Source organism: Pelobates fuscus, chromosome 3 (genome assembly GCF_036172605.1).
Source record: "Pelobates fuscus isolate aPelFus1 chromosome 3, aPelFus1.pri, whole genome shotgun sequence".
NCBI classification, from domain to species: domain Eukaryota; kingdom Metazoa; phylum Chordata; class Amphibia; order Anura; family Pelobatidae; genus Pelobates; species Pelobates fuscus.
This window is the reverse complement of record NC_086319.1, coordinates 267,719,410-267,741,635: the sequence shown is the minus strand read 5'-3', so window position 1 is coordinate 267,741,635 and position 22,226 is coordinate 267,719,410. Positions and strand designations below refer to the sequence as shown.

At 36.6% G+C, this 22,226-nt stretch overlaps 1 protein-coding gene across 4 annotated transcripts in view; it reads right to left on the bottom strand.

Moving 5' to 3' along the window:
* EBF2 (EBF transcription factor 2) overlaps positions 1-22,226 on the bottom strand; it is an 85,449-nt gene that overhangs the window by 61,690 nt on the left and 1,533 nt on the right. For all 4 annotated transcript variants that reach the window (XM_063448495.1, XM_063448497.1, XM_063448496.1 and 1 more), the window contains exons 2-6: positions 12,444-12,600; positions 11,365-11,428; positions 9,487-9,542; positions 8,616-8,689; positions 4,391-4,459 (exon numbers count right to left, since the gene is read on the bottom strand). In XM_063448495.1, coding sequence (XP_063304565.1) covers positions 4,391-4,459; positions 8,616-8,689; positions 9,487-9,542; positions 11,365-11,428; positions 12,444-12,600 — 420 coding nt within the window. The remainder of the gene's footprint in view (positions 1-4,390; positions 4,460-8,615; positions 8,690-9,486; positions 9,543-11,364; positions 11,429-12,443; positions 12,601-22,226) is intronic.

The following is a 22,226-nucleotide window of genomic DNA, read 5'->3' as shown; positions in this document are numbered from 1 at the left end:
AATTTACCATGCTAATGTAGCACAACACATTTCAAGTGGGTAATTAACAGCTGTACCTGCAGTGCACCAGTGATTGATATTTACTAGTTATTACTGCACAGCATCTAGAGAAGCGTATCCTAGTACATTTTTGTTTTATCATTGCACAGGCATTAACAATGATTCGGAATAGAAGTATACATTCTACCATAAACACATATACACACCTAGAGATAGCTCCCATACTAACTGTCCTATTAATCTACAATTGGATCATTTTAGATTAGATACAACCCCAACACTGTATAACCTAATCTTGATTTTAAGCAGTCAGATCACCTTATATTAGATGTAAACCCAGCACTGTCTGAGCCTGTCCTGATAATCTGCAGTCAGATCACCTTACATTATATATAAACCCAGCACTGTCTGAGCCTGTCCTGATACTGTGCAGGCAGATCACCTTACATTAGAAATAAACCCAGCACTGTCTGAGCCTGTCCTGATAATCTGCAGTCAGATCGCCTTACATTAGATATAAACCCAGCACTGTCTGAGCCTGTCCTGATAATCTGCAGTCAGATCGCCTTACATTAGATATATATCCAGCACTGTCTGAGCCTGTCCTGATAATTTGCAGTCAGGTCACCTTACATTATATATAAACAAAGAACTGTCTGAGCCTGTCCTGATAATCTGCAGTCAATAGATAATGTGTTACGTAGAAATTCAGTACCATCTGAGCCCGTCTTGATAATTTACAGTCAGGATTTTACCATCAATCTGATAAATTGTCTCCAGTATCACAGTGGTTGTTATTACCTGTGTATGTGTGCATGTGTGTGGGATGTGAACCCGGCATGTGCAGGACATTAGTTCAGGTTAATAAATTAGGCTCTTTTAGGAAAATAAACACTGCTTCCTGTGTGAGTGTTCCTCTGTAACTGCCTGCCAGCTCCCACCTTGGAAAGTCATTACAGATGTGCCCGCATAACTTCACATATTATATCTGGTACTATAAGGACATTGCACTGGTCTTATTATAGAGAGTTATTAATGTGTATGCCAGAATTGTGGTACACTGTACAAATGATATAAAATGACTGCATGGCACCATATTTAACCTACTTCTGTGGCCAGTATTATCACATAGAATTATTATAGGCATGCAGAGAAGACCATTAAGCTTTAAGGCAGTGATGGCTAACTATGGCACCCTAGATGGTTGTGAACTACATTTCCCATGATACCATGCCAATCACAAGCATCTGGAGTGCCAGTGTTAGCCGTTACTGCTGTAAGATCATTTTTGGATTGTGAGACACAATATAACACACTAATTCCATTTTATTCCCTCCAGATGTCTTGTCAAATGCTGTAAGTTAAGTATCCATGGTCTTAACATGCTACTGCTGGTTCTAAACCTTTTGTGCTCTCGATATTGATGTCTGCCCATGTATTCCTTGCTGTATACTAAAAAAATCAATCTGACTTGGAAGGCAATGTCAAATAAACTGTAGAATTAACATGGTTTCCTCTAAGAATTTATTTGTGAGCAATGTACAGCTGAAACAGTTAAAAAAGGAAGGTTTCTAAACTCCGCGGCTGGTATTATGTCTTGATGTGATAAGTAGATTTTATTTATTTTTTTAAACATTAATTTGGTAGCTGTTTCATTGCTGGATTATTCTTAGAGCTCTTAGAGAGAACACTGATTGAGCTGCAGTTAGGTTAACTTTAGTTCTACGCTGTCCAGCTGTGGCACTCCAGCTTTTTCTTAGCGATCGCTCACTAACACATAACATTCTGCACAGCAATGACAATTTTGGCATGTTGCTCATTTTTCTCCAGTTCCCAATAATCTTGCCACTTGAGGAGGTATAAAGACCCTGCGGGACGCAAGATTAGGAAGAGAATCATGGGAGTTACAGTTCACAGCTTCTTTAAGACAGGGACCTGCTAAGCAAGCACTCCTTTATGTAAACCTCCCCATCCATAAGTTCCCATAAACGAAACACCCCCTTTATTCCAAACCATCCTCACCCTAACCTTAGCCCACGCCATATTTTTTCTAAATTACTCCAAATTACTATAGTTTTGTTAGATACTTTGAATAAATTCCCCTTAAAATAAATATCAAACAAATCATATAAAATAAAAATGTATTGGACATGACTAATGGCAGAGAATTGAGCAGTGAGACTGAAGGGGAATGATCTATACATCGAAACTGCTTCATTAAGCTAAAGTTGCTTGGGTTACTATAGTGTCCTTATAACTCAGAACTTTAACTAATAAAATACAAAATGCAAAATTGGAGCAAAAATAGCTGCTCTGAAAAAAATATCTTCACAGCACAGCGCTATTTTTGCCTGGATTTTGCAAATCGGATTTAGGCCTTGATTTAATATTTTTGTATAAGATTTTCAAATTATTTAATATTTTGGATAAACTTTTTAAATTATTTTTTCCAAAATATTAACAATATCAAAACATACGTATATTCAAACATATCAATATATTAAAAAATATTAAAGTATCTTTCAAAAAATTAAAACATTTTAAGAGTTTGTACAACAATATTAAATCATTTGAAAAGCTTATCCAAATATATTGAATTGGGGTCTTAATTGGCTAAAATTCAGAGCTTGGGGAATAATCCTGAACATGTTTAAGTGCAGACTCTCAGATTTACCTGAATCAGAAGCTGATACCCTGTCTAGATATAAGTTACATGAAAGAAAGTTTTCTTCCAAATTCTAACACAATCAGAAGATATAAGACAAAACAGGGATACTTTGTCTTTTACATGCTGATAATATTCCGTCACGATTCCCTTTTATTCCAGAAGTTGTGTCCTTAAGGGGTTAATGCTATACTCCCAGTCGATCCTTGAGATCGGCTGATTTAGCCTTATTGAAGATTCCAAATTTTAAAAAGAAAAAGTGCGGAGGGAGAACGAGTGATGTTCAGGGAGCGCAATTTTGGAACTCCCTGCCTCTGACATTAAGACTTGAGAATGATCTACTGAAGTTTCGCCGGAGCTTAAAAACAGTTTTATTTGCTCAGGCGTATGGGATGACATGAAACTTTTAACCTGGTTCAAATGCATGTGATTATAATGCTGTTGTTTGCTGGATATTGTTTTGTCTGTTTTATTGCTGGTATGCGCATCGAGACCCTATGGGTAATAAGACTGCGTTTCTTAAGAATTTTTAATAAATAAATAAATAAATAATGCAATGGAAAAAGACAAATAGTTGGCTGATGTGTCATAGTTGTTTATGATATCTTGTTGTAAATGTGTGAAAAGACCTATGGAGATAAAGGTAGATATTCTATAGACCCCAGTTTCCTTGCAGCTTCATCTACCAGTAGTAAGGTGTCACTATTGACAAAGAGAGAGCTAAAGGCAATTGCATGTACCCCACAAGTAAAAGAGCAACCTAAATATCATTAGACCACATACCTCATACATAAAGACTATTTCTGGGATCTAGAGTAAACTAGCTTTATTTAATTCCTCTCTAATATTACCAGAGACTCAGGAGAACGGAGACCTTTGAAGACGAGGATCCCACTCTTTAATGTACATGTAATAGAAACGTAATACTTATGTATTTTATGTATTTATATGTATGTTTGTGTATATATGTATTTGTGTATCTCTGAATGAAATATATGTTTATTATTGAGTGTTGGTGTTTGTCTGCGGTTGTGTGCATAATTATGGGCATGTTAGTGTCTTAGTGTAATGTATTTGTGTCAGTTTGTGATTCAGAATGTCCACGGATGTATTGTGCATATGTAAATCTTAAAACGCAGCGGGATGCAGAGATGAGAATAGCAGATGGCCCCAGGAATGTCCATGAGGCTTTGGATAGATGGGGGTCTTGCAGGAGAAGACCACAATTTATTTATTTATAATATATTTCACCAGGAAAAATTTAGCAAAAAATTGCTTGTTTGTAGAGATGTAGCACTTGCAGCACTTAATCTGATATATAAATATATATATATATATATATATATATATATATATATATCAGATTATATATATATAATCATACAATACATTGCACTGAAGATGTACACAACATACAAAAATCACATTTCAGCAAGTTTGAAGAATTATAATTAAATAGATGACCAGCATTAAACCAAATATTGTTATACATTTCTGTGACATGTTTGATTGATATCCTGTCTCCCTTCTGACATTCTTGGGGGTTCACAAGAAGTTACAGATTTGCCTTTTTTCCACCATTAAATAAATCAACCTTTGACTCATCCAACTATGTACAGGTCTGGTTAAATAAGTTCAGCTAGGAGTCTTTGGCTACATTTTTACAGAATCATGTAGATATATATATACTTGAATAACCAAACATTGTATTTGTGGATGTCCTACCTGTCGATAATGACAGGGTCTGACGGGGTCTCATTTCGATTTCCGCAGCTTTTCTTTTCACAGCATCGACTGTAAAGGGAAAGAATGTCTGTGAGTAGTGAACAGTATTATACTAAATAGCAAGTAAAACATGAAAATGTATTGCTATGTGTATTAAAAAGGCAGGCAGCCACTGATAGCAATGGATGGGACAGTTGTCCTGGGAATATGAGCAATTAGGATACAATGATGCCATTTATTAAATAATGTTGGAAGAATTCTACAAGTCATCTACGCTTCCATGTCAGCTATTTTGGCTTGAAATTATTATTTTTTGTAACTTTTTCCAGCAATTCTCACTTTAGTAAATAACCCTGATAATCATGATCTACTCTACACTGAGCTATATGTGGGTCTGTGTCATACACAGCGCAATGTGTGGTTCTGTTATGCACACTGTGTTGTGTCGGTCTGTGTTATACACAGCGCAGTGTGTAGTTCTGTATTATACACAGCGCAGTGTGTGGTTCTGTTATACACAGCGCAGTGTGTAGTTCTATATTATACACAGCGCAGTGTGTGGTTCTGTTATATACACTGTGTTGTGTGGATCTGTGTTATACACAGCGCAGTGCACAGTGTGTAGCTCTGTATTATACACAGCGCAGTGTGTGGTTCTGCTATAAACACTGTGTTGTTTTAGTCTGTGTTATACACAGTGCAGTGTGTGAGTGTGTGCTATAGACAGATCAGTGTTTCTTTGCACACACACACACACACATTGCTTTGCATACAGACATGATACTCCAGGCTTGGCTGCTGGCAGCCTTTGTGTTACATTCTGCTCCTGCTGATTGCATAACAAAAGTGAGTAAATTCTCACCATCTGTCTGTGCTGGGACAGGGTGACCAGCAGCCTCGGCCTGTACAGAGTCCCAGCTGTGTGCTTTATGTGCTGTCAGTGTCTCTGTCATAATAAGCAGCTACAGGGCCTACAATGCCTCCTTCAGCCGGTTCCCTTTAAAAAAAATGTAATTTACCGCTCACATACAGGAACATGGGAGTTCAGGAACTAACATGTCTTGTCCCAAGGTGCTTGACAAGTAAAAAGAATAGGTCCTGTATTATCATTTAGCTATGTTTTATTATTACCATTTATAAAGCGCCATCAAATTCCGCAGCGCTTTACAATGGGTGGACGAACAGACATGTAGTTATAACCAGACAAGTTGGACGCACAGGAACAGAGGGGTTGAGGGTCCTGCTCAATGAGCTTACATGCTAGAGGGAGTGGGGTAAAGTGACACAGTAGGTAATGGTAGTATTAGAGAAATAGGTTGGTAGAATAGTATTCTTGCAGTAGTATTCAAATTCATCTTACCTGCTGTACAATAATGGGTTCATTTTATGTTTTCGTTTCCTCACTAATTAGTCATTTGATGTCTCTTTTGAGAATCAAGTCTATGAATCTACTACCTATTCCTTTTATTTATTTTTTATTTATTTTTTTATCCCCAGCATGACATTGCAATTGGATCATATTTTGGTGGTGGGATAGCATATTTGGTTAATACACCACCTGTGGACCTATTCAGACCTTAAGACCACAGCCTATTCCCTGCATGGATAACACTGACTATCACTATCTTTCTAGAGGTTAATAAAATAATTTGTTGACTGGTAGAAATATTACACACCATAAACACTACTGGCTTATTCTCGTGGTTACTGTGTGAAGAATATGCAGTTGCCTTCCTCTCAGTTTGTGCCGAACCATTTTCCAGTGTTTATGGTGCTTATCACTTATAGGATGTGTGCTCTCTATATATTTAGCACGTTCTTATCCCCCTTCTGTTTTCTAGATTACCACATCTGTTAACATACCATCTCTCAAGAGGTTTTGCATTTTATTTTCTTTTTTATTTTTGTGTTTTCAAAAATAGTTTGTTTGTGGACCAATGTTTATTTTTTACATCAACTCTTTTAACCAGTACCAACACTTTACTTAGTCTACCTCAATACAAAAAGAAAGCAGCCTTATCCTCCTTCTCCTACAGAGCACCGCATTTGTGGAACGACCTCCCGCACAAATTAAAATCTTCCTTAAGCTTAAAGTCCTTTAAGAGATCCCTCTCTACATACCTCAAAACAGAATGCACCTGTCATGGTTGATTATATATTTCCTACCTGTTCTATGTTAAATTTTGTATATATTGTATATTGATATTGTTTTTGCATTTTATTGTACACTAACTGTAACAATGCAATGATTTGTGGACCCAGGACATACTTGAAAACGAGAGAAATCTCAATGTATCTTTCCTGGTAAAATATTTTATAAATAAATAAATAAATAATTGTATTATTCATTATGTTATTTAAAACTTTTGGGACATTCTGATGATCAGGTGAATTGGCTCCCTGAGGTCCTAGTGAATAGGTAAAAATTTGGAACTAAACCATACATAGGTCTCTCTTGCACGGAGACTCAGTAGTGGGTCATGGTATTGACAATCCCTACTGTTATATGTTCCATTACCTTCTATCACTACAATGATTTTGGGAGGTAACACGTGGGAAAGGCTAGTGGCAATCCCCCATTCAGTTGATGGGATGATGTATAAACTCAGAATGCCCCTTGGTTGTCTGTCTCTTGATTATCAAGAATTTACATCCATCATTTTTGGGTCCTTAACACTTAATCAGGAAAAGGGGCTTTTCAGCACTAATCTGCTCTGTGGCAATAAAGGGTACTTTCATTAAACACAGTGTACCCATAAGTAGATGTAACTGTTTGATACATTTGGACTAGGGTAGGAGGGACGATAGAATTGCAGAACTGTCTAGGAAAGCTCCATGGTTTGGGTAGTACTAGCTTCTTAATATTAACAAGTTGTAGAGTAGGGGTGGCCAAATGGTAGATGCCCAACTGTTGTAGAATTGTGAATTCCTTGATGCCTTGACAGCCCTAAGTATGTCAAAACATAATGGAATTTGTAGTTCCACAGCAGTCTTTTTTCAATTTTACACCACCTTGGGCTTAACGTATACAGATCTGGCTTAGCGTATCCAGGATAGTGAACTATGTAGTCAGTTTAGTTATCTTAGGGAGGTTGTTTAGTGCAAAGTTCCTTAACTGTAATAATTGAATTAAAAAGTATGCACTACGGTTGGTATCTCATCATCCAGTTTATGAAAACCAGAATTAAATTCAGGATGTCTATATATATGCTACCTGTATTACCCAGCTCCAAGTTCTCTTCCTAATGAACACACCTCTGTAGCATTTGCCTCTGGCTAAACTTATTTTTAATGATAAGTTTCACCTTTTGAGAGTTCCTGGTGAAAACTGTGGCAATTCTCTAATTTGTGATGAGATGGAAGTTATTAATTGGATGCAGTAACTAATTAGCCTTTTGTTCATGTCCTGAATTAGTTAGACTGCACATGACACCATTAATATAAAATGTATAATGTTATTAACTCCATCACAAGTGGTAATTAATATGACTAAGGAGATAGTGCCTTGTCACCCCATGTTCCCCTTAAGTCATTTACTCTGATAGACCTTTAAACTTTATAATTTCTCTCTTATTGAATGTTAATAAAGGCTGTAGTTATCAAACAATGTGATCATTTTTGATTTATTAGTTTGCAACTATTGACCTTTTGTCACACTCCTTACATAGTTATTCACTCACTTACCCTGAGATTAATTCCTTGTCATTGTTCCTTGTACTCATTTATTGTGTGTAGACCAGGAATGAAACAGTTAAAGGAGTTGTTATAACAGCCTTATTGTAATTGAATAGTTTATGCATGGTTGTTAATTTTATTTATTAGCCATGTATTTATTTTTGGTTTTAATCTGAGCAACTCACAAACATTCCCGAGAGGGAACACGATGAATAGCATTGTAGAGGATTGTTGTTGTTTTTTACAATGTATGTATTTGGAACTTTGGAAGTATTTAAAACAGGTGACAGCCACAATCCATCCCAATGATTGCTTCAGTTTAATTGGATTAAGATAACTGGGTCAGACTGTGATCGAGAGTCAACGATGCCAAGACTCACAAGGTTATTCACTAAAGTGAGAATTAAAAGTGAATTTCAAATTTAAGGCCAGAGTAGTAGTAATAGTAGTGCTAAATTTGAAATTCACTTTGAATTCTTACATTAGTATATAACCCTGCTAATAGTGACTATAATAATTACAAGCTGAGTATGAGTGAGCTTGTTCTTACCTGCACATGACCTCGTGTGTGAGAAGTACTCTGCACATCTCAGGGTTCTTATTTTGTCCTTCATATGCTATGGGCTGCAAGAAATATCAAGGATACAAAGTTAATGCAAAACCTTAATATGGTTTCTGATTAGGCAAAGTAGATTACTGTACTTATCTACATGTTCAAGCCCACCCTGGGGTCCCCTCCCTTGCCGCGCTGTTGTTGCCACGACCACTCTGCCTCCCTGGCTGAGCACATCAAAACTGATGATCTTAGCCAATCCACTGCTTCCAAATTGGGATAGCATACACTGTGCTGCACCAATCAATTGCTCTGTTTAAGCAGCATTTGATTAAATAACCAAATCTGACTTGGCTATTCAGCAGAAGCACCTCCAGTGACTGCCAGGAAGTCAGACACTACAGGTGAGTTTCACCCTGCAATGTAAACATTGTTATATCAACACCTAAAGGGCCACTGCATCCAGACAACTTCAATTAGATTAAGTGGGCTGGGTGCCTTTAGAGGTCTTTTAAACCATGCAGCAAAACAAAGAAGTGTCACTAATTAGATGTTTTCACACAGGGCATGTATTCCTGTGGATCAGTGAGGCATAAGTTACAATGACTCCTGGTCCTGGTAACTGTGTTCTTGGGGCAATCAAAACGTGCTCTGTTTCATCAGACATGTGGTATATCTTAGCCCCAACTTTATGCACCGTTTTTCATTTTTCACTGTTTGATCTGCTAAAATTGTTACATTTCTATTTTTATTCACATGGACATTCAATAAAGAAAATATATATTTTATTACTCCCTTTTTGCTACATCTTTTCCTATGGTGGAGTTCAACATATGGTATAGTTTCTTTTTTAAGAATGAGTCCTTACCTGTTTGGTAACCGAATCAATAAGTCTCACAAATAGATCTTGCTCAGTCCTGACACCTGTAAAATAGAATGAACACATTGGTGGGGAGAAGAGATTCAGGGTCATTCTCTAAAATGGGAATGGTTAGGAATTACGCAGGAAGTTTTGGATTTTAGTCAAAATACATTAATTTTAAAAAAAGACGTGTTTGAGATTTTTCTAGTTTACATATTGTGATTTAAAGTTTTAATTTTCATAGTCAGTTTCAAATTCACTGAATCAACCAGACAGCAATGTTCTGCGACCAGTGATCTTTTGTTTTACCAGTTTAGACAGTGATGCAGTAAAACATGCACTCTTTATTCTTCACAAGAATTGCACAATATATTATGCATCGGTGCTTCTAAAAGTATGTGCAATATAGTATCCATTTAAATGTTCAAACATATAATATGAAAACATCAAGCACAATGAAAACCACTTTAATCTCAATTCTCTGGGAAGTCACTGTCCATGACATTACTCTGTAGGGTGCAACATTAGTTAGTCAAACAACACTGGTGTGCGCAGAACATATAAAGCGGCTCTGTCATTTCTTAGTTTTTTATAAATATAAACTCTCTTTAATAAATATTCATATTGACTGTGTTGGATTTTCACAGAATTTCAAATGCAATCAACAGATATCACAAGACACAGTAAGAACTACTTTGTCTTATGGTCAAGTCTGAAGTTGACAAAAGATGGAGTTTCGGCAGTAAAATTTTGCCAAACCTCACAGGCATTGCTAGCGAAGGCTGTGGGAAAAGGCAACTTCTTGCGCATTGTGCGAGTCATTGTGAGGGCCTCGTGGTGACTTCCATAGATCTATGTATGGTATTATTAACCATTCACGCGTACAACTGTATGGATAAAGCGCTAGGAACTGAAGACAGGCTTTAGAAGAAAAATTGTGACATGCGCGAGGGATAGCTTTAAGTATGTATATCTCCCATTAGGTTCTCCCCATGGCTACCACACACCAAGCAAGGATGTCCCTTTTAGAGCACTGAAATATATGAAAAGACCCATAAAGTCACAGGGCCACTTTATTTAGGTATGCTTCAGTGATTTTTAAAAAAAAAATTTTTTATAAAAGGAGAATATTTATTGAGAATGCAACCATTGTGAAGGTCATTTCTAATAATCATACAAGCTAATACTTAGTTAAACCATTTGTGTATATTCCCAGCAAAGCTGATTTACAGAGATTACAAATGATAACCCTTTTTAGAGCACAAAAATAGTAGGACAGATACCTGGAAGTAGTTTAACGTTTCAGCCAATAGGCCATCCTCAAGAGAATGCCAATATCTTGGCTAATGGCTAAAAGTCTGGGTATTTCCACATTACCTGTCCTGTTTTTGTTGGACTCTTCGTGTGATATGATGTACTGCCTGGCTTCACTGTGCTTGATGTTTTTATGTTTTTTTAAAACTATAAATCAGTAAAATATACAAAGATGACATACTTCTCACAAAACGAATAAACTGTTATGTACAGTAAGGTGGAGGAGGGGCCATGGTCTAATATGGAGGCTTGTAAGGATTGGCAGAGATAAGTAATTACAAAGAAAAAATGTGCTAACATATTTTGCAAGTAAGAGATGCTTATCATTAAATTGAATTAGGTCTTTTAAATTTTTTATCATATATGCTATAATGTTTTGCAGGGGCAGCACAATGAATGATGCATTCCTTTAAAAATCCCTTTTGCGATATAAGTTTATTATTGGTTACAAAATAGCCTGGGCTATTATAAACCCATTCCTAATCTATGGAAGACAATCTAATTTGGAACAGTTATTACATACACATAAAGAGCTCTATGTAAGAAGTGGGTAGCTAGACAGGGCCTTACCATTGCTGTACAGGAGTTGGAGTCGGTAGTGGGTTCCATTGTTGGTTTTCTCGGTGCTCAGTTCCTTAAAATAAAATTATTCTGCATTATATCATTGCATGGTTTTACTAATGCCTGAAATAATTCAAAAAGCTAAACCCTTGGGGAAATTATTTACATGGCTTCATGATGTCTTCATGTGGGTCGCTAGAAAGTGCATTAAATGTATAGTAATCATACATTATTTATACAGAGATATATATATATTTGTATATTCTAATGGGTATACTCAACTAAGATAAAGTGTGTGTGTGTGTGTGTGTGTGTGTGTGTGTGTGTGTGTGTGTGTGTGTGTGTGTGTGTGTGTGTGTGTGTGTGTGTGTGTGTGTGTGTGTGTGTGTGTGTGTGTGTGTGTGTGTGTGTGTGTGTGTGTGTGTGTGTGTGTGTGTGAATGAGTTCCATATCTATATGTACCACCAATATACGAAGAATTGATTCTTTAATTTTCTTTCTATTTTGACCTCTCACTTGAGCATATGTACACTTAGTCAATACATTTCTGTTAGCAGGTAATTTTAAAAGTACAGATGGTACAGCACGGATGGTAAACACTACAGCCTAAGGTTGATGAGATCAATGTATCGTGGCCCCTAGTGAAAATAGCAAAAAATACATTTTACAGATAGGACAGAAAGGGGCGTGCATGGCGCCAAATTCAGGGAGAAGGGGAGACCAGTGAAATTAAAAGAGGAGACCTTTCTGTCAAACAAGGGTCATCCGAGGGGCATAGATTAGTTGTGCCATTTACCAAACTGTGGGAGCAACCAGTTGCTGTTTGCTAAACTCAAGGGTCATGCAAGTTTGTGTCCTACTAAACAGAGTCCATCAGCAGTAATGTGAAAATAAATTATAAATAAAATAATTAACTTTAAATTAATTCAAAATAAATCTATAGCTATGTAAAAAAAAATCTACAAAATTACAGACAAGGGTGTTGTGTGCAAAACCAAGAGACAGAGAAGAGGGGTGTTGCCTGAGAAACCGGTGCAACTGGATGTTAACTTTAAAATGTGTTTACTTGGGGTGTTCTTTTCACTTACCTTGTCATTCTCAACAAAGTCCACAAAGGAAGTTCTTTCTATCTCAACCGGCTGCCCCTGCCGGTCGTACAAAGCCAGCACAAAGTGGAAGAAATTAGATTTCCGCAGGTTAGATGGAGGCTGCTTCTCAAAATGAGCTCTGGACACTGCAACCCCACTGCAAGAGATAGACACATATGTGATACCCGCTTCAAGAAATTGATATTTACTTAGTTACTTTAATAGGTAAACCTTTTGCATACTGTGAATGACCTATTTGAACCCTAATAGCATGAGTTTTTCATGGCGTGAATTCAACAAGGTGCTGAAACCATTTCTAGAGAGTTGACAGAGAGTTCCCATTGCACAGTTGCTACAGATTTGTCGGCTGCATATTCATGCTGTTAATTGGCTGTTCCTATTCCAGAGGTGCTCTGTTGGACTGAAATCTGGAACACTGTACTTATTGATACATTTGTGGAACCAATTTGAGATGACGTGTGTTTGTGACATGGCATCTTATACTGTCTGCGTATCCATTAGAAGATGGGGTAGACTGTGGCCACGAAGGAATATACATGATCCGAATTCATGTTGTTTAAATGAAATTCCGTACCAAAGCATGTCATAGCAGAAATCGAGAATCATCAGATCAAGCAATGTTTTTCTAATTTTCTACAGTCTAGCATGTGTCCACTGTGGCCTGTTCCTAGCTGATAATAGTGGATCTTGGTTTGGTCTTCTAATGCTATACTGACATGTTCATAAATTTATTCAGAAATACTCTACATAGCATTGCTATAATGCATCATTATTTAATTTATTGTCACCTTCCTAGCAGCTTCAACATGTCTGCCACCAATATTCCACACTGGATACATTCCATCACATTCCCTTATGGATGTATGGGACTTCCCTTGATACTATGATTATAGGGCCCCTTTAAAATTTACCTGATGAAACTGTGCACCTGCCTGTCTTTGGGTCACAGTCTGGGTAGAAATAGGGAGAATCTACTACTTTAACCCCTTAAGGACCAAACTTCTGGAATAAAAGGGAATCATGACATGTCACACATGTCATGTGTCCTTAAGGGGTTAATAAAGCTACCAAGGTAAATTGGCAAACTATTTTAAAAGGGCAGGTTGGATTAATTTTTCTTCCAAGAGAACATCCAGTTGCTGAATAATCACGAAGTTATAATTGGCCATATAATTGGCCATTTTAGCCTCCACGCTGCATGACACCCTACTGTAGGAAAAACACATATATCATGCACTGTCACAATACTGCAAGCAATACATGTATATAATGCACTGCCACACTGCTCCAATACTATATATATTTAATACACTGTTATTTTACAGCACGAGATTCACATATATAACACACTGCCACCCTACTGCATGAGTTACACATATATAGCGCACTGCCATCTTACTGTCTGCGATGCACATATATAATGCACTGCTACCTTACTGCAAGAGATACACATGTAGAATGAACTGCTGCCTTACTGCAAGAGATACACATATATAATGCACTGCCGCCTTGCTGCAAGAGATACACATATATAATGCACTGCTACCTTACTGCAAGAGATACACATGTAGAATGAACTGCTGCCTTACTGCAAGAGATACACATATATAATGCACTGCTGCCTTACTGCAAGAGATACACATGTAGAATGAACTGCTGCCTTACTGCAAGAGATACACATATATAATGCACTGCCGCCTTGCTGCAAGAGATACACATATATCATGCACTGCCGCCTTACTGCAAGAGATACACATATATAATGCACTGCCACCTTACTGCAAGAGATACACATATATAATGCACTGCCGCCTTACTGCAAGAGATACACATATATCATGCACTGCCGCCTTACTGCAAGAGATACACATATATCATGCACTGCTGCCTTACTGCAAGATATACACATACATCATGCACTGCGGCCTCACTGCAAGAGATACACATATATAATGCACTGCCACCTTGCTGCAAGAGATACACATATATAATGCACTGCCGCCTTACTGCAAGAGATACACATATATAATGCACTGCCGCCTTGCTGCAAGAGATACACATATATAATGCACTGCTGCCTTACTGCAAGATATACACATACATCATGCACTGCTGCTTTACTGCAAGAGATACACATATATAATGCACTGCCACCTTGCTGCAAGAGATACACATATATAATGCACTGCCGCCTTACTGCAAGAGATACACATATATAATGCACTGACGCCTTACTGCAAGAGATACACATATATAATGCACTGACGCCTTGCTGCAAGAGATACACATATATAATGCACTGCCGCCTTACTGCAAGAGATACACATATATAATGCACTGCCGCCTTACTGCAAGAGATACACATATATAATGCACTGCCGCCTTACTGCAAGAGATACACATATATAATGCACTGCTGCCTTACTGCAAGAGATACACATATATAATGCACTGCCGCCTCACTGCAAGAGATACACATATATAATGCACTGCCGCCTTACTGCAAGAGATACACATATATAATGCACTGCCGCCTTGCTGCAAGAGATACACATATATAATGCACTGCCGCCTTACTGCAAGAGATACACATATATAATGCACTGCCACCTTGCTGCAAGAGATACACATATATAATGCACTGCCACCTTACTGCAAGAGATACACATATATAATGCACTGCCGCCTTGCTGCAAGAGATACACATATATAATGCACTGCCGCCTTGCTGCAAGAGATACACATATATAATGCACTGCCGCCTTACTGCAAGAGATACACATATATAATGCACTGCTGCCTTGCTGCAAGAGATACATATATATAATGCACTGCCACCTTACTGCAAGAGATACACATATATAATGCACTGCCGCCTCACTGCAAGAGATACACATATATAATGCACTGCTGCCTTACTGCAAGAGATACACATATATAATGCCCTGCCGCCTTACTGCAAGATATACACATATATAATGCACTGCCGCCTCACTGCAAGAGATACACATATATAATGCACTGCTGCCTTACTGCAAGAGATACACATATATAATGCCCTGCCGCCTTACTGCAAGATATACACATATATAATGCACTGTCGCCTTACTGCAAGAGATACACATATATAATGCACTGTCACCTTACTGCAAGAGATACACATGTATAATGAACTGCTGCCTTACTGCAAGAGATACACATACATCATGCACTGCTGCCTTACTGCAAGAGATACACATATATAATGCACTGTCACCTTACTGCAAGAGATACACATGTATAATGAACTGCTGCCTTACTGCAAGAGATACACATATATCATGCACTGCTGCCTTACTGCAAGAGATACACATATATAATGCACTGCTGCCTTACTGCAAGAGATACACACATATAATGCACTGTCGCCTTACTGCAAGAGATACACATGTATAATGCACTGTCGCCTTACTGCAAGAGATACACATGTATAATGAACTGCTGCCTTACTGCAAGAGATACACATATATCATGCACTGCTGCCTTACTGCAAGAGATACACATATATAATGCACTGCCGCCTTACTGCAAGAGATACACATATATAATGCACTGCTGCCTTACTGCAAGAGATACGCATATATCATGCACTGCTGCCTTACTGCAAGAGATACACATGTATAATTAACTGCTGCCTTACTGCAAGAGATACACATATATAATGCACTGCCGCCTTACTGCAAGAGGTACACATGTATAATGCACTGCCGCCTTACTGCAAGAGATACACATATATAATGCCCTGCCGCCTTACTGCAAGAAATACACATATATCATGCACTGCCGCCTTACTGCAAGAGATACACATGTATAATGCTCTAACACTCTACTGCATGTGATACGCGTGAATAATGCACTTTGACTCTACTGAAAAAGATGCACATATATGTATAATTTTCATTGAACTTGAAAACCGATTTAATGCATAATTAACAATGTTTAACATGATGTATGTACTGAATGCATGTGTTCAAATTTGCAAAAATAAGGAGTATTAACCACTTCATAATCAGTGACATGTCAGACCCGAGTCCTTAAGGAGTTTTAAACAATGTTTGAGAAATACTGATGAACACGAAGTGTGAAGGAAAGCTATAAGCAATTTCCCAGCCTGCTAGGTCTCTGGGCAAGGTAGAAATCTTAATCCCTAATACCATTAAAGTAACCTCAGGCTAGAACACAGCCAGGATTATGGTATGCAGTTTTGCCAATCGACTACAAGAAGTACACAAATACCACACTGCACACACACATGTACATACCTCTCTCACTGCAAGAGAGAAACATTTATATACACGATACTCCCTCCATTCAACCAGATATACAAACACTGCAATACTGCACACGTATTGTCAACACACTGCAACATATAGACCACACTGCCTGTACACTTCAAGAGATAAACACAGAAACACATTTAACTACTGCACTGCAAGAAATACATATATATTGAAGTACAATACACTAGTCGCAGGGATAGGCAACCTTCGGCACTCCAGATGTTGTTGACTACATCCCCCATAATGCTCTTACACCCATAATCATGGCAAAGCATCATGGGAGGTGTAGTCCAAAACATCTGGAATGCCGAAGGTTGCCTATGCCTGCGACTAGTGTAAGTGATGCACATACACTGCAATGATACCATAACTCTGATCAAAGTTGTACAATATACTGCACTATCAGGAGTAATATATATATATATATATATATATATATATATATATATCTATATATATACAAATATATATATATATATATATATATATATATATATATATAGTGTATTAATGCAATACTATATGTGTTTGTGTGACATAGAGCTAATATTTAAATATCTACTGCACTGCCATCCACAAGAGACAGACGTAAATAATCTGTATCACGTATGTTTCAGACCAAGTGTAAAATATAAACACCGATCCTGCCTAGACTGGCTTTGTCATGGTATGAGAAAATATCCTCAGGAAAGGAATACATTACTCTAGCACCCAAAGTGGTGTATTAAGCTTCCATTAAGTTATAGAATTTGTAATAAAACATCTGACATTCCAAATTGAACTGTCTGTAAGAGTAAAAATCCAGAGTACTCCCAATAGTGGTTAAAATTGGCCGCAAACTATTATGAAGCCTCAGGAAATTTGTGGAAAACAGCACATTGTACCACATGTACATTACATTTTTGCTAACTTTTTTTCCTCCCATTGCCACAGAGTATTGTAGCTGAATATCAATGGATTTATTTACTATTCACGGGGAGTTGTTGTGAGTTGAAGACCAGCTTTGGGCTAATATGCTAGGCAAAGCCAAAAGCATTGATGTGTGGCCAGTCCTACAGGAAGGTACTAGCTGCCAGGAGTAGTTGTAGAATACTCTATAGTATGAAAGACCCTGAATAAATACTCCACGGCCTGGCCACTCTATCATTATGGGGTATGGACAGATACAGGGAGTTGGGACTCGGGTAAAATAGTGAGGGGACAACAAAGGGAAACACTCATGGATATTTAAAAAGTAGTGACAATTTCTGGAAATTCAAAGTAAATTTAAAATTTAAGGTCATAGTAGCTGGACTGAAACCGTACTTGACCTGGAGAATGTTTCCACTTTGGCTACTGTGGCCTTAAATTTTAATTTTACTTTCAATTCTTAACAAGCCTCTCTTTAGTAAATAACCCTAATAGTGTGGAAAAAAAGGGAAAAAACTGTCCCAAGAGATGTATCGAACATTAGCAATTGTCTCAGCCCAGTACTCAAGGCAGACTAACATCCATGTTTTAGGAATTTTTAAATTCTGCCCTATTTTGGGATACTGACTAAAGCTGGACCAATGTTTTAATCTGAGGACTGGGTTAAGAATTACTGAACTAGGCTACGGGTAACAATTATGATACACACAGATATTAGTCAAGACTATATGTGGTATTGGTACATCAAATGCCACTTGCAGCACCACAGAAAAGCCTGTAAATCAAGAGGGTGGGGGGGGGATTATTCTGCAAATTAGTAGATCTATATCTTGCACAACTATTGATCAAAAAACTACTACATATATGCTGAATTTGGTAAGAGTGTGTGACCAAAAATGTTTTTATTTTGTCAGTATTGTGCATCTGTGACAGTGTGTGTTTGTTGTTTTGTGACATTCAGGGGAAAATTAAGTTAAAAAGGGAAGTGTGGCACAAAAACAGAAAACTGTACACAAGAAAGATACCATTGAACACAAAAAAAAAAAATAACAAAAAGAAATAATATGAAATAAATTAATAAACAGTAGAAGTAAGCACAAATTTAAATGAAAAGAGAGGAAAAGAAGGATACATTAAGAAAAAAAAAGAAACAAATAAGGCAATGGAGGGGATAAAAAAGCACAATAGGAAAAAATGTAAACGGAAAATGAACAAGTAAGATATGGGAATATAACTTTTGTTTGTACTAGGCCCCAAAATTATTGACGGAAAAAAAAACTTTTATCAATCTTTTCTACTTTTTCTGAAATTCAGAAATTCTGTAAATATCACCATAACTTGTTTTCTGACTAGCTACCTAAGACCCTTGTATTGTTCCACTTATGGAGAATAGTTAAAGGCCAAATCTGCCCTAGATGCACTTTTCTGGACAAATTCTTGGCTTAAATGGAAAGTTTTCTCTGGAGCTGAATCTCAGACATTGCAAGTAAAATACATACATAGCTACACTGGAGAATTCTTCCAAATCAGCTATTTTAGGGACATTTTGTAATTCAGTTTTTAAAGGAACATGATTCACTGTTTAGTGATTAAACCCTTCCATGACACACAACACACCTTACACAAGATCTGATATTTAATTATATTATATACAATATATTTTTCACATTGCACTGTAATGAATGATACACATTAATACTGTAATACAAACTGCAAACTGCCCTCAAATGCAAACTATACCTGTAAACAAATGTGTACTTGAGTTTTACACTCTGCAAAATACAGGTAGCCAATTATGGGGTCTTTTTAAAATTCTAATTCTAGTGGTGTGTTTGTGGGGGGAAAAACAAACAAACAAAAAACCTAACTGTAGGCCAACCCTCTACAGACACAAAGTGCTTGATTTATATTTATATTCCTTTTATTATTGCAACATATAATATAGGATTCAAGTTATCACTTTATATGTACACTCTCCTCATACACAGTTAAGTAGATATGTGCATCATTTATTAAGTGAAATGCAAAAAACTGCTCCAAGCCACAGGTGGTTATTTGTATATAGAGTGTTCCTTATTTTTTGCAGTTGGCTCATGATATACAAATTCCACTATTGCAGTTGTAATTATGAAATAAGCACATTATTTAAATTAAAACAAGTACATATACACACTGTTCTGTGCCACAAGTATTTCAATTATTTAATATAGTTAGTAAACTATTGATATACTGCTCTCCAATGCATGCATTTGTAATCAATACGTGCATTATTAATAAAGTTACCATTTTATATGCATAATGCACTCTGGTACAAATAATGATTTATTATGGGTGTGATTAAATCATTACAATATACAGCTGTCTGCCATAGTTATTTAATACAAGTATTATTTGATATAATATGCCACCAGTTTGATGATGTTGTTATTTTATGCAAAATGTATATTAATGAAGTTGGCACATTAAATGCTTATTGCCCTCTTTTATAAGTATTGTTTTTATAATTTGATAGGGGAATCACACTGGCTCAGGTAGTTATTTTTTTGTAATTAGTATTATTTAATGGGGTTAACATATAATAAATGCACTTCTGACCTTTGTAATAAATGTATTATTTAATAGTTATGACACTGTATACACCTATTGATATCTGACACTCTTACAGCTATTTATGTGATATCTTATATACTCACCCCTGTTTGTCCTATACTTATATTTGTGTAATATTTGTATTATGCAATGACGATTAGTACACACGCTATTTAAATAATATGTGCTATATTTTATAAAGTCAGAATGCTATAGACTGCCTGACACAGCTACAGTTATATTATGTAATATGTGATTTATTTAATGAAGTCTGTAAACTATGAACACCTACTGTCTGCCACATGTATGGTATGTATATTTGTGTAACACGTGCATTATTTTCGTAAAGTTAGCAGGCTATTAACATGCCGCTGTCTGCATAACATGTATGTAATAAGTGAGTTATTTAATGAAGTTAGCACCCTATCAACCCAACGCTTGCTATCAGAACCATGGTTCCATTTATGTAATAAGTGCATTATTTTGTGAATAGAGCACGCTATAAACACATCGATCTCTTTCAAGGAAATGTAAATAGTATGTAATAAGCGCATTATTACACGAAGTCCCCTCTTTACACTCTGTAAACGCCCCTGTGGATGTGAATGCACTTTATAAACCGTTTGATCGGGTAAAATTGCCCATTCTGGAACTCCTTGCTGGAGTTCCTTATGCCTCCTAAATGGACTTTATAAAATAAGTGTCTTATGATGGAAAAAAAATGAACGGACAGCCAGGGCCAGTCGGTGAGTGATACTATGTAACAGAATATGAACACACAGCATAGAACACTGATCAACAGGTTAATATAACAGGTCCCCTGTAATAGAAAGCGGGGTTAAATGGTATCAGGGATATAATATATTGGAGAGGCAGAGGTCAGGGTGGCAATATAATGTATTTATCCGGGAATTGTCTTAGGGTATTGTGAGATACACGTGTTGTATACACAGGTAAAAACTGATTTCACATTAGTATAGCGAGAAGCCTTGGATTCATTCCCAAACACAAGGCCGACTTTACAATTCATTTGCTAATTAAGATGATTAACATGTTATTTTGCTGTAAGCTGCGATCGCCCAGAATTACTAATTTAACTCAACACAATGTACATAGATCCAAATTATAAACATCCATATGCACCTACTTTTTTTTTTATAAACAATAAAAATGCATACACTAGGTCACTTGAATTTCTTTCTAGAACTATGTCTGTGTTAAAATGTTTGAGCCATATTTGTGTATGATTGTGCATATAGGTGTGTGTGCATCGATCTCTATATATGTTATATACGCACCAGCTTTAATGTAAATATGTCATAATAAAAATTAATACAGATTATTGTTTTGGGCTGATGTACACACCTCTTGCTTCTGAAGCAGAATAGTTCCTTTTGGTTTTATTTGGGAACCGTTAAAATGTACACTTTAGTTTATTGCTGTTGTTTAAGTTCGTCGCAAAAATGAACTCAGAATTTGTATATATTTTTTTCGTGTTAAATTATGCTTCGTTTCTTCCTTGAATAGATAGATAGATAGATAGATAGATAGATCGATCGATAGATAGATCGATCAAAGGAATACAAATATTCCTCTGTAATTATTCAGCAAGATGAGTATATATATAGAACTTTGGATATACCACATTTTTAATATGTTATGTATTTCTATTTCTAGATAGCTTTATAGAGGTATACAATCTCACACAGGTAAGAGCTGACAGATATGAAAATATGCTTATTACAAAGATCTTTTCCTGTTTTTGCCTATTCGATTTTAATTTATATTATTTTTTTCCAGACTGGTATGAATAAAATGTACTTCACAAATTATTAGTAAACCGCTGGTCCCATACATTTATATATTGCACACTATCTATATACACAAATACAATTTAATATCTAAATCATGTATAGGCAATTTGATATCTATCTATCTATCTATC